This window comes from Anomaloglossus baeobatrachus (genome assembly GCF_048569485.1).
Source record: "Anomaloglossus baeobatrachus isolate aAnoBae1 chromosome 5 unlocalized genomic scaffold, aAnoBae1.hap1 SUPER_5_unloc_27, whole genome shotgun sequence".
Lineage (NCBI taxonomy): Eukaryota > Metazoa > Chordata > Amphibia > Anura > Aromobatidae > Anomaloglossus > Anomaloglossus baeobatrachus.
The window spans coordinates 920,868-935,035 of record NW_027441803.1 but is presented as its reverse complement, the minus strand read 5'-3'; the positions used below and the strand labels follow the sequence as shown (position 1 = coordinate 935,035).

The 14,168-nt window shown below is 42.0% G+C and overlaps 1 protein-coding gene across 1 annotated transcript; it reads left to right on the top strand.

The window, feature by feature from the left end:
- The first annotated feature begins 221 nt into the window (after nt 1–221).
- LOC142259124 (uncharacterized) lies at nt 222–2,778 on the top strand. Its single transcript, XM_075331633.1, has one exon. The coding sequence runs from the start codon at nt 290–292 to the stop codon at nt 1,922–1,924; it is 1,635 nt and encodes a 544-aa protein (XP_075187748.1). The 5' UTR covers nt 222–289; the 3' UTR covers nt 1,925–2,778.
- The last annotated feature ends 11,390 nt before the right edge of the window (nt 2,779–14,168 follow it).

Sequence of the window (14,168 nt, the reverse complement as noted above, 5' to 3'; positions counted from 1 at the left end):
ATCCAATATTTTGGAGGAAAAGTGAACAAAGAGGGTTGAACTCCATGGTCTACTAGTTCCTGCTCCGAGGTCTACTGTTAGATTGTGTACGGTCTTTGTTTTAGTAAATTATTAAATTTTGCTACCTAACTTGCAAACTATTTAGCTATTTCATAAATTATATCCTTAAGTTTTATGTTAAAAATAATTTTTATTCTTGGCAGATGACTGTACCAGGAGATCAGATGGACAACTGACATCTTCAATTTTTACATCAGATGACCTTGATATCACACAAGATATAACTGAAATGAATGCAACTATTCCAAATACACCATCATCCCTTCACAGCAAAGATCTGTCATCTGATTCTATTAAACAAGTATTACCTTCTGATTTATCACAGACTATTAACAGAAATAAAAGTCACAAAAGAGGCATTAAAAATGAAAGAAGTGCTCTTCCAGCAAAGAAGCCATTTTCAACTTCAGAATATGAAAAAATCCATCAAAATATTCACACAGGGGAGAAAAAATGTTCTTCAGAGTCTGTTCGTTACCAGAGAACTCACATGGGGGAGAAGCCATATTCATGCTCAGAATGTGGGAAATGTTTCATAAATAAGTCAGCTCTTGTTGCACACCAGAAAATTCACACAGGGGAGAAGCCTTTCTTTTGCTCAGAATGTGGAAAATCTTTTAAACAGAAATCAAATCTTGTTACACACCAGAGAACTCACACAGGTGAGAAACCTTTTTCATGTTCAGAATGTGGGAATTGTTTTACACGTAAAGTACTTCTTGTTATACATCAAAGAAAACACACAGGGGAGAATCCTTTTTCATGTTCAGAATGTGGGAAACATTTTAACCAGAAATCAAATCTCGATACACATCAGAAAACTCACACAGGTGAGAAGCCTTTTTCATGTTCAGAATGTGGGAAATATTTTGCATATAAATCATGTCTTGTTATACACCAGAGAATTCACACAGGTGAGAAACCTTTTTCATGTTCAGAATGTGGGAAATGTTTTGCACAAAAATTGGATTTTGATACACATCAGCGAACTCACACGGGGGAGAAGCCATATTCATGTTCAGAATGTGGGAAATGTTTTGCACATAAATCTTATCTTGTTAAACATCAGAGAACTCATATGGGGGAGAAGCCATATTCATGTTCAGTATGTGGGAAACATTTTAACCAAAAATCAAATCTTGATACACACCAGAAAACTCACACAGGGGAGAAGCCTTTTTCATGTTCAGAATGTGGGAAATGTTTTGCACGGAAATCACATTTTATTTCACATCAGAGAACTCACACGGGGGAGAAGCCATATACATGTTCAGAATGTGGGAAAAGTTTTATAAGTAAATCAATTCTTCTTAACCACCAGAAATTTCACACAGGGGAAAAATCTTTTTCATGTTCAGAATGTGGAAAATGTTTCACACATAACTCTTATCTTGTTATACATCAGAGAACTCACACTGGGGAGAAGCCATATTTATGTTCTGAATGTGGGAAATATTTTGCACATAAATCTTATCTTGTTAAACATCAAAGAACTCATACGGGGGAGAAGCCATATTCATGTTCAGAGTGTGGGAAATGTTTTGCACATACATCTTATATTGTTATACATCAGAGCACTCACATGGGAGAGAAGTCATATTCATGTTCAGAATGTGGGAAACATTTTAAACAAAAACCACATCTTGATATGCACCAGAAAACTCACACAGAGGAGCACCCTTTTTCATGTTCAGAATGTGGGAAATGTTTTACATATAAATCAAGTCTTGTTACACACCAAAGAATTCACACAGGGGAGAAACCTTTTTCATGTTCAGAATGTGGAAAATGTTTTGCAGATCAATCAAGTTTTATTAGACACCGAAAACTTCATAAAGGGAAGAAACCCTTATGTTCAGAATGAGGGAAATATTTTACACACAAATGGCATCTGAACACAAAATTTACAAGGGTAGAAGCCATTTTCATACCTAGAAGGTGAGAAATGTTTTACTTAAACATTTATTGACCATGTAGAAAAATTCACATGGAAAAAAACCATACATTTTATAAACTGAACAAGGAAACACAAAAGAGACAGTAAAAAAAGCAAGTAAATAAACAAGAAAAGAAAAGCACAATAGAAGTTACATTAGAATTACAATAGATACAGGTAGTAATAGACATCGGTTTTTGAAAAATTAAATAAAAAGCAATATTCTATGTGTATTGAACATTTCACATTGTTATATATGCACAGTATATTACAAAAGGGTGTACACCCCTCACAATGTTCTAAATATTTTATAACTTTTCATGGCACATCACGGAAGATTTGACAGTTTGATACAATGTAAAGTCGTCCATTTGCAGGAAAAAAGGAAAAGGAGCGGAAATTTCTATAGTGATCAGCGAAGAGAATAAAAAAAACCCTTTTTTGTAAACACAATAAAAACTTCAGTGATGCAAATTTATCCTTAACTTTACTGCAGCTTTCAGCCTTAATTTTCTCAATTCAGAAATATCATTCTGAAATTTCTACAAGTTGTTGATCAGGATGGCACAGTCCGTAAGATCATTTTGAAGGATGTACATGTGTTACCCGAAGGGGTCTATACTGGGAAACATGTTCTCTCCAGTGTAATCCCCAGTCATAAACCATCAATCACTCACTGGCTTAATACTAAGGGTTTCTTTAAATCTCTATGTCCCAGATGCAATGTATGCAGATTTGCAGAAAATAAAAAAACTTTCTTTTTTCGTTCCCAAGATAAGGTATACAGTCTGTCCACCCATATCCTGTCCACCGCCATTAACTTGAGAATGGCGGACGCTATAGGCATAGAAGTGGTGTCTAAGTATAGTAAACTAGCCATGCGCTACGCAATGAAACCACCTATAGTAGCCACCTGGTGGAAAACAACAGAGTTAGCATTTTTATCTCGAAAACGGAATGAGATAGAGAAAAAAGTGAATTACAAAGTTGTAGGGCATCATCAATTCAATACGAATCGACACCTTGCATACAGAAATGCTATGATATGAAACCTATGACCCCCCCAAAACATTGAATGCATTTCTGTATGCAAGGTGTCAATTTGTATTAAATTGATGATGCCCTACAACTTTGTAATTCACTTTTTTCTCTATCTCATTCCGTTTTCGAGATAAAAATGCTAACTCCGTTGTTTTCCACCAGGTGGTGCTATAGGTGGTTTCATTGCGTAGCGCATAGCTACTTTACTATAACTAGACACCACTTCTATGCCTATAGTTGCCGCCGTTCTCAAGTTAATGGCGGTGGACAGGATATGGGTGGACACACTGTATAACATGAAATCTTCCATAATTGCAATTCCCACCATGTAGTTTTATGGCATCATCTGCGTGTGACATGCAGGACATTGGTCGGACTACAAGAAAACTAAGAAGGAGAATTGCGGAAGACTTATCAAATACTGAGAATAAGATTCCACTTACTCCGGAGCAGTCAAGCGCCTCAATTCGCTCCATGGAAGTGATACATCCAGACTTCACTTCTATGCATTGGAAAGAGTGCCATGCCCGGTTAAAGGCGGCAACTGGAAAAAATCTTTACTTTTACCAGAGGCATTTTGGATTTTGGAATTACAGTGGATCCTTGGTTTAAGAGTAACTTGGTTTGAGAGCGTTTTGCAAGAGAAGCAAAGCTTTTTATAAATTTGTAACTTGGTTTAAGAGCAATGCTTTGCAAGAAGAGCAAATACTCACCGTGCACACGTCTGGTTCTGTCCTTTGACCACGCTCTGACCTGCTCTGGAGGTAACTTTCTGCACATATGTACTATATACAGTATACCATTGTCCAGTACAGTATATACTATAGAGCATGTCTATCAATTTGCATTTGTGGATATAATGATGTACTTTCTTTCTACTAACCAGTGCAGCACATTGCTTATACTCTACCTCTCTAAAGTGCAGTTTAATTTGTCTTTGTTTTTTACTGTACAGTATTTTGTTAGTCTACGATAATAATTTTATATGAATACAGTACATTATTTTGTATTACTGTAATAAGTTTGTATAAATACAGCAAATATTTTGGGTTGTGGAACGAATTGTCTGCATTTCAATTATTTCCTATGTGAAAATTCACTTTTCTATAAAAGTAACTTGGTTTATCTGCTTCAGGTCCACCGACGGTAGATAAACATCCGCATCTGCCGGGCTTTGTGGAGAACTGACGTTTATCAATTGTCTGTGGTCAGGAGTGGATCGCGCCCCCCTGCATTCTGCCATCACCGGAGACATCACCAGGATCTGATTGGATCAGGTCCTGGTGATGTTAACCCTTTGTGATCGTCTATTTGCTGTGATCAATACTGATCATGGCACATAGAAGTTTCAGAGGTACAGAGAGCTGCTTCTCTTACCTCTCCCGGGTCTCCTGTGTCAGATAATGCAGGACCTTGGGTTGTCATGGCAACCGAAGGTCACATGACTCCGGCTCTTCCATCTATGGTGGCCTGTGAGATCCAGCCTGGGGCATTCTGCAGTGCACCCTGACACTGCCAGTATAATGCACTGCTGTACTGCTGCTGCATGGTAATGCATTATACCAGTGATCAGTATAAGAAAGGTGAAAGTCCCACATAGGGACCAGGTAAAAAAGCAAAGAAAAGTTAAAAAAAAACCCTGCAAAATGTAAAAATAAAAGAGTAAAAGAGACAAAAATTATACCCAAAAATACATTTATTTATTAAAAAAAAAAATGTACACGTATTTTGTATCGCCGCATCCAACCCAACTTGATCTATTAAACTGTCACACTATTTATCCCCTTCATTGAAAAGTTGTTTTATAAAAAATGAATCAAAAAATGATTTTTCATCATACTATAGAATAGAAGTGGAATAAAACGCCATCAAAAACTTGAACATGAACAAAAATGATATTACTGAAAACTATATCTTGTCCCACAAAAAACGAGCCGTCATCCAGCTCCATCAGTGGAAAAATAAAAAAGTTACAGCTCTGAGAATACAGCAATGCAAAAAAAATACTATTTTCTAAAAAATTGTTTTTATTGCGTAAAACATAAAACAATTATGTAAATGTGGTATCGGTGTATCCGTACTGACCGGAAGAATAAACCTGTGTTGTTACTTTTACCAAATAGTGAACGGCACAAAAAGAAAATCGCAAAATAACAATTCCTGAATTAGTGTTTCATGTTAATTCTACCTACCAAAAATGAAAATAAAAAAAAAATCCAAAAGTGTTTTGTGCCCAAAAATGGCACCAATTGAAACGTCAACTCGTCCCGCAAAAAAAACAGACCTCATGGATGACTTTCCATATGCAACATGGCAATCTATTTCAGACAATTGTACGCTCTAAAATTCAAATGGCGCTAGCTCCCTTCTGAGCCCTGTCGTGCGCCCAAACTGTAGATTTCCACCACATATGAGATATCTGCGTACTCAGGAGAAATTGCAGAATAAATTATATTGTGCATTTTTTCCTGATACTCTTGTGAAAAAGTAAGCTACATGGTTGAAGTAACAATTTTGTGTTAAAAAAATTTTTTTTTATTTTTATGCTTCAACATCCTAAACTTCTGTGAATCCTCTGTGGGTTCAAGGTGCTCACCAAACATCTAGATAAGTTCCTTGAGGGGTTTAGTTTCAAACATGGGGTCACTTGTAGGGGAGCTCCACTGTTTAGGCACCTCAGGGGTTCTCCAAACGCAATATGGCATCCGCTAATGATTGCAGCTAATTTTGCAGTCAAATGGCACCCCTTCGCTTCCGAGCACTGCCTTGCACCCAAACTGTAGATTCCCACCACATATGACATATGTGCGTACTTAGGAGAAATTGCAGAATAAAGTTTATTGTGCATTGTTTCCTGATACCCTTGTGAACAAGTAAGCTACATGGTTGAAGTAGAAATTTTGTGTTAATTTTTTTTTTTTTATTTTCATGTTTCAACGTTCTAAACTTCTTTGAATCCCCTGTGGGTTCAAGGGGCTCACTAAACATCTAGATAAATTCCTTGAAGGGTGTAGTTTCCAAAATGGTGTAACTTGTACGGGAGCTCCACTGTTTAGGCCATTAGGGGGTCCTGAAACGTGACATGGTGTCCGCTAATGATTCCAGCCAATTTAACTTTAAAAAATTCAAATGGCGCGCCTTCCCTTCCGTGCCCTGCCATGCACCCAAGCAGTAGATTTCAACCACATATGAGGTATCTGCGTGCTCAGGAGAAATTGAACAATACATTTTATGGTGCATTTTATCTTGTTACCCTTGTGAAAATGCAAAATGTGAGGCTAAAATAACATTTTTGTGGGAAAAAGTAAAATTTTCATTTTTTCCTTCCACATTGCTTTGCTTCCTGTGAAGCACCTGAAGTGTTAATAAACTTTTGATGTGGTTTTGAGCAGTGTGAGGGGTGCAGTATTTAGAATGGTGTCACTTTTGCGTATTTTCTGTCACTTCGGCCTCTCAAAGTCACTTCAAATGTGATGTGGTCCCTAAAAAAATGGTTTTGTATATTATGCTGTAAAAATGAGAAATAGCTGATGAACTTTGACCTCTTCTAACTTCCTAACAAAAAAAAATTATGTTTGAGAAATTGCGCTGATGTAAAGTAGACAAGTGGAAAATGTTATTTAGTAACTATTTTTTGTAGCATAACTTTCTGGTTTATCCTCATAAAAATTAAAAGTTTCAAAATTACAAAATTTTAAAAATTTTCACCAAATTTCCGATATTTTTACAAATAAACACAAAATATATTATCTTAATTTTATGCCTATCCTGAAGTACAACATATCAGGAAAAAATAATGTCAGAATCACTGGGATCCGTTGAAGCGTTCCAGAGTTATAACCTGTCAAAGTGACACTGGTCAGAAATAAAAAAAATTGGCCCGGTCTCGAAGGCAAAAACAGGCTCTGGTGTGAAAGGTTAAGAGGACACTCTCGGAACCAATTATGCTCGTAATCCAAGGTTCCACTGTACATACAAAATCTCTTTATGGAATGAACTATAAAAACAATTCATTTGATATAAACATTCAGCGATAATGAATTCCCACATCGCGGCATATGACCCTTTTACGTCACATCTTTGGGGTCTTCTGGCCATGTGAATGTTCTTGGCTTTAACAATCTGTGTAATCCTCCTTTGATATTGGGTTGTGCTCCAGGTACAGGGCTCCTGGGCTCTATCTCATGAGCAGTAGGACCGCGCTATATATAATCGCATTTTCCATCTATATCTTTATGTAAGAAAAGTTTTCTGAATAATGAATGCTCCAATTACTGGTAGATACATTTTCTCTGTATCATGTATATATACAGTATTTTTATTATTATCTTAGATTGCAGTTACTGATGATATTGAGCTATTATATAAATGTGGATATATTATTCCATCTTTATGGTTATTCCAGCTTTGTGTCACAGGTTTTTCATTATGACAGTCATACATTATCTAATTGGCAAATTCCATTGTTTTCCTTTTGATAATGAACTTTTAGGTATTATTGTACATATCGGTACATGAAGAGATTTCCAGAAGTACAATGTAATTTCCAGGTTGATTAATTTCCTGTAATTTATGTTTATCATATATATCACCAATCTAAGCCGCTAAGAGCTCTTTATTCTCAGGTTGTTATCTCCAGTAACATGTGGCAGCCATGAGAATGTCCATATTGTTACATTAATATTCTGGCGGTCATATGTCAGACCTTCCTTTACTGAACTGGATCTTATATGATTAATTGTGAATAACATTGACTTTTCCATCTGCAGCCATTTACTAATGACGCTTATTGGACTGTAATGGTCTCTGGCTTAGCACTTGTTAGAGAGAACGGACGCGGAGCATCAGAGGATCTGTGTCCATTCCGGAGACCCAGATAATCCGCTGTTTGTTCCCAAACGCCTCAGCGATGTGGCATTGTAAAAAGCTTTATTGACAGCTACAAGTGTCGCCCCCTAATGACTCTCTGTACGGACCCTGATCTGTACGGACCCTGATCACACACTAAGGGTAACACAATGTTGGGGAGAAGTAACGCGGAATAGCAGGGGCTTTATGGTCACTCCGGAAATTGGGACAATACGCGATACGCTCCAACGTGCTCCAGAGATCTGGACTTGTAAAGAGCTTTATTGAAAGCCACAAGTGCCGACCCCTAATGACTTTATCACGGACCCTGAATACACTAAGGCCAACACTATACAGCGCTGTTCTTACTCTATGGACATTTATTTAATCTGGATTTTTCACGTGAGTTTTCCTTTTTACAGGATTACACAGTTTTTCATGTTTTCTGAGTTTTATGGAATCATTATCCTGTGTACTGCAGGATAATTGTACTTTATCCCTAGTTGTATCTTCATATATGGAAGTCTTAATATTGTCTTATGGTGTTAGGGCTTCATCTGTTCTCTATTCCTGTGGGGTTAATGTCCCTTTACATCTTGTATTATACCGTGTGTTGGTAATTATGCTGTTCCGTATTCTCAGTTGCTGATAGGAGCTGCTTGTTCATTCTCTATTACTATCTCCGATGATTGAGGGCGTTTTGTTACACACCAGAAACGCGTCAGGTTTCTATCTATGGTTCAGTCTTTCTGATGTTTACAATAGAGGTTTTTTATTCTATTCACTGCTCTGTATGGATGTTTTCGCTCTTTTTCCTTTATTCCTGTCTTTCCTGGTGGATGCCATGCCAGAGGATTCGACACGGGTTCTATATAATCTGTATTGAATCTGCTGCAATCAATATGTTGAGCTTCTTTTTCCCTTTAGTCAGTGTGCAGCTTGTATAACAGAGTAAAATTTGTGTCCTCTAATTAACTCAACACAGCCATTAATGTCAACACCGCTGGTAACAAAAGTGAGTACACCCCTAAGTGAAAATGGCCAAATTGTGTCCAAAGTGTGAATATTTTGTGTGGCCACCATTATTTTCCAGCACAGAATAAACTCTTGGGCATGGAGGTCACTAGATCTTCTCAGGAGCCGCTGGATCATATACATCCTCCTTCCATTTGTGTGCGACGTGTACAGAGCAGAGCCATGTACGGAGTGGAGCCATGTGTGCGACGTGTACACAGCGGAGCCGTGAGCGTATTGAATTGTAAAATGCTGTGGAATATTTTGGCACTATAGTAATTACATTATTATTATTACAGTGCATAGCTGTGTGTGTACGATGTGAAGAGCTGAGCTGCATGTATACGACATGTATAGAGCGGAGCCGCATGTGTATAATGTATGTGAAAGGAGCCGTGTGTGTATATTGTGTTTCCCCTCTTAGCACATTCAGTTTGGGCCTTACAGCCCAATTTATTTTTTTAAACATCTTTTTATTAATTTTCAAAAATTACTCTTACAATTTGCTCTTGTAAGGGGGTAGTCGGACACCAAAGCAGTAAAGGAGAATAGCCCCCTGAAGACGCCACATGGTGTGGAGGTGAATGTTTGTTAAGTGTATAACAGTAATGATAAAATGTTATCTGCTGTGCGAGGTAGTAAACAGATTCCCCTCTAGGTGTCAGTAGAGAGTGGGTGGTTCCCCTGGTAACAGTGGCAGGGAGGGAGGAGAAGTGTAGCCTAGTTGGAAGATGGGCTGGGTATGTAGTTCAGTCAGACGTGACGTGACAGAGAGTCAGTGTGGGAGCTGATAAGAGAAGCGAAGATCAAACAGGAACGCCCGTAAGCAGAAACAGAGGAGACCTTTGAGGAAGGTTGGGAAAACTTGGAACTTGTCCTGAACCGGTAGTATATACTGGATCCACTCCGTAGTCTGAAAAACCCCTGAGATAGGGCTTGACTAAACCGGATCTGAGTACAGCTATCAGGGGGGTAACACGTTGGCCCCTGCAGGTGAAGGAAAGTGTCCGGAGGAAAGTGTTTAAGGCAGTGAGAAAAGGAAACGATCAGTAGGAAGGGTGCTGTAGGGAGAACCCATATTTTCAGAGTCCAGAGGCATTGAAGTAAACCTCCTGCTAAGAATTGGATGTAAGCAAAGCATGGAAAATTTGTTCAATAAACTGTTGTTTAATTTATCAGCCGCCTGTCAACGACTCTTTTCTGTGAATGATAAAGGAGTCGGCGAGCCGAAGGAGAAAGGCACTGCTGAGAGGTGCTGATATGAATGTGTCCCTGCCACTCACACTTTACCCACCAAACACTCCTGCTTTACTAGTGACGGTCGGGCCGGGGGTCAGCCTGTCGCCCTTAGGGCAGGAGACCACTACACCCCCTGAGGCGCCCTCTGCCCCCGTTACAAGCTGGCGTTGTCGGCAGGATAGGGCTCGCATGCGAGAGACCCCGACCAGAAACTGTGAGAACGACCAAGAAGTGCCTGATGTGCTGTACGGGCCACAAAATGGCGGCAAGATGGCAGCCGTCTTTATGGACTTGTTGAGGGCGCGAAAATTTGGCGCCAAACGCAAAGTGCTGGGCTGGCCTGGGCAGAGGAAGAAGCTCAGAGTGGGAGGAGTGCACCGCCCAAAGAGGGGAGGTACCAGCCCGAGGAAGATCCAAGATGCCCATCGTGAGCTGCAGAGGTCCGGAGACGTGGGCGGCGCTGCAAGAATCAGAAGGCATCATCAGCACTGCGTGGACCTGGTGAGTGAAGCCGGGGGCGGAGTATGGGCGTATGGTAGGCCGGGCCTGGCCGGAGTGACTGCGGAAGCCGGCCAATCCGTAAGTCCGAAGAGGCGGGCTGAAACGGAGGAAGGAGAATCGCCTCAGCCTTCCCCAGGACGATTGCAACCCCGACAGTTGAGGAGGAGGCACGTTCCCGTGTCAGAGCGGAGCAGAATAGAGTCCAGAGCAGATGAAGGGGCCGGCGGAGTGACCGCGTCGGGTGCGCTGGTGCCCACGGGACGTGGGTGAGGATGTCCGATCGGGAATCTGGTGGGAGAGTGGCCCACCATCACGCTGTCGTAAGGAATGCTACTGGCCGTGACCGAAGCGCCAGGGGGACCAGCGAAGGTGACATGGAATACCACGTGGGAGACGGAAACAGAGGTCCGGGCTGTCTACAAGTCCCGGCTGAGTCCTGGGAGTGAACTACCGGAAGCATCGGTGCAGATCTCTGAGGCGCCAGCACCTGACAAGGTAGGCCTTCCACCCCCCTCGGAAGCCGAGACCCAGTCCTGGGAGGATAATCCGAAACTGGAGGTGGACGAATTTGGTTTCATGTGGGAACCATTGAAGCCGGTACCGTTAGAGACCGGTGATCGTTTACAGTCGGAGCAACGTTGAAGGAACTGAACCCGGGGGTGGAATAATGCAGAACTATGCATAGACTTCTATTGCGACTGTTTAAGCTAGAACTTTTTGTTGGTTGCGGCTCATCTAAGACCGGGAGCGCTTGAGGAGGGCCTCCGAGCAGAAGACCAGCCAAGACCAGGAGCTCCCCTGGAGGGACTCCGGGTACCGGACTCGTGTGCTAATCCTTTGTGTTTTTCTTTATGTGGTAGTTTTAAGGCTATGTGCGCACGTTGCGTAAATACATGCAGTTACGCTGCGCTTTGTAGCGCAGCGTAACTGCATGCGTCCTGCGTCCCCTGCACAGTCTATGGAGATTGTGCAGGGGCTGTGCGCACGTGGCGTTTAAGAGCGCAGCGCTTCGGCTACTGCCGAAGCGCTGCGCAAAAAGAAGTGACATGTCACTTCTTTCCTGCGCTTTGCCGGCAGCTCCTGCTCTGTCTATGGCAGGAGCTGCAGGCAGAGCGCATGGAATCGGCTTTTTTTTTTTTCACTACGGACATTTCTGCAGCGATTTAAAGAGCACATGTGCTCTTCAGATCGCTGCAGAAATTTCTGCAGTGAAGTACGCAACGTGCGCACATAGCCTAAAAGGTTTTTGAAAAACAAATGAATAATGCTTAGGATATGTGTACGGGTGTATGTTTCCTGTGATGTTTTGTCTTGCAGGTACGGAACCTCACCAGGAGGCTGAGGTTAAAGAGGGGAGGAATGTAAGGGGGTAGTTGGACACTCGAGCAAGAAAAGAGAATCCCCCCCTGAAGACGCCACATGGTGTGGAGGTGAATGTTTGTTAAGTGTATAACAGTAATGATAAAATGTTATATGTTGTGCGAGGTAGTAAACAGATTCCCCGCTAGGTGTCAGTAGAGAGTGGGTGGTTCCCCTGGTAACAGTGGCAGGGAGGGAGGAGAAGTGTAGCCTAGTTGGAAGATGGGCTGGGTATGTAGTTCAGTCAGACGTGACGTGACAGAGAGTCAGTGTGGGAGCTGATAAGAGAAGCGAAGATCAAACAGGAACGCCCGTAAGCAGAAACAGAGGAGACCTTTGAGGATGGTTGGGAAAACTTGGAACTTGTCCTGAGCCAGTAGTATATACTGGATCCACTCCGTCGTCTGAAAAACCCCTGAGATAGGGCTTGACTAAACCGGGTCTGAGTACAGCTATCAGGGGGGTAACACGTTGGCCCCTGCAGGTGAAGGAAAGTGTCCGGAGGAAAGTGTTTAAGGCAGTGAGAAAAGGAAACGATCAGTAGGAAGTGTGCTGTAGGGAGAACCCATATTGTCAGAGTCCAGAGGCATTGAAGTAAACCTGCTGCTAAGAATTGGATGTAAGCAAAGCATGGAAAATTTGTTCAATAAACCGTTGTTTAATTTATCAGCCGCCTGTCAACGACTTTTTTCTGCGAATGATAAAGGAGCCGGCGAGCCGAAGGAGAAAGGCGCTGCTGAGAGCCAAGGTGCTGATATGAATGTGTCCCTGCCACTCACACTCTGCCCACCAAACACTCCTGCTTTACTAGTGACGGTCGGGCCGGGGGTCAGCCTGTCGCCCTTAGGGCAGGAGACCACTACCCCCCTGAGGCGCCCCCTGCCCCCGTTACACTCTTATACAAAGAGCAATCCGTATATAACATAGTCAAAACTGTCTCAACCATCCTGCTCCCTCTACAGCCCCATTTCTCTGCCCTGAGCTCAGTCCTGGGGTCAAGTGCTCTCTGGTTTCTCTGCCCTGAGCTCAGTCCCAGGGGTCCGGTACTCTCTGGTTTCTCTGCCCTGACCTCAGTCCCGGGGGTCCGGTGCTCTCTGGTTTCTCTGCCTTGAGCTCAGTCCCGGGGTCCGGCACTCTCTGGTTTCTCTGCCCTAAGCTTAGTCCCGGGGGTCCGGCGCTCTCTGGTTTCTCTGCCCTGAGCTCAGTCCCGGGGGTCCGGTGCTCTCTGGTTTCTCTGCCTTGAGCTCAGTCCCGGGGTCCAGCACTCTCTGGTTTCTCTGCCCTAAGCTTAGTCCCGGGGGTCCGGCGCTCTCTGGTTTCTCTGCCCTGAGCTCAGTCCCGGGGGTCCAGCACTCTCTGGTTTCTCTGCCCTGAGCTCAGTCGCGGGGGTCTGGCACTCTCTGTGTTATACATTTGTACATCTTGGTAGCAATGTCTCCCAGTCTCTTACTTACACCGACTCTTCGTCACATTTCAAGCATTATTCGCTCCTCACTTCTGGCACAATTACCATGAGCTGCATTTCTCTACACAGTTTTATTTGCGGATTGCAGGGACAAACATGTCATTGGTGAAGTCTGTGTTAGAAAGCAACAAAAAGAAGCCCTGCGCCACAGATTAAATAAAATATATATAAATGTAAACAAATTCAAAGTGCGCGCAGGGATGTGATTAGACCATCACTATAATGACCATCGGAACCAACGAAAGATAATAACCTTACAGAAAAACCCAACAAAGGTCATAATAATAATACATTTTATTAATGTATATTAATTCAAAACCAAGAATTCGAAAACATGATCATAAAGACAACATAAAAATAAATAAAACCAAACGAGGGCGGTGCAATCAATATCATAGTATCATAGTTTTTAAGGTTGAAGGGAGACTCTAAGTCCATCTAGTTCAACCCATAGCCTAACATGTTGATCCAGAGGAAGGCAAAAATACCCCAATGTGGCAAACAAGCTCCAATGGGGAAAAAATTTCCTTCCTGACTCCACATCCGGCAATCAGACTAGTTCCCTGGATCAATACCCTGTCATAAAATCTAATATACATAACTGGTAATATTAAATTTTTCAAGAAAGGCATCCAGGCTCTGCTTAAATGTTAGTAGTGAATCACTCATTACAACATCATGCGGCAGAGAGTTCCATAGTCTCAC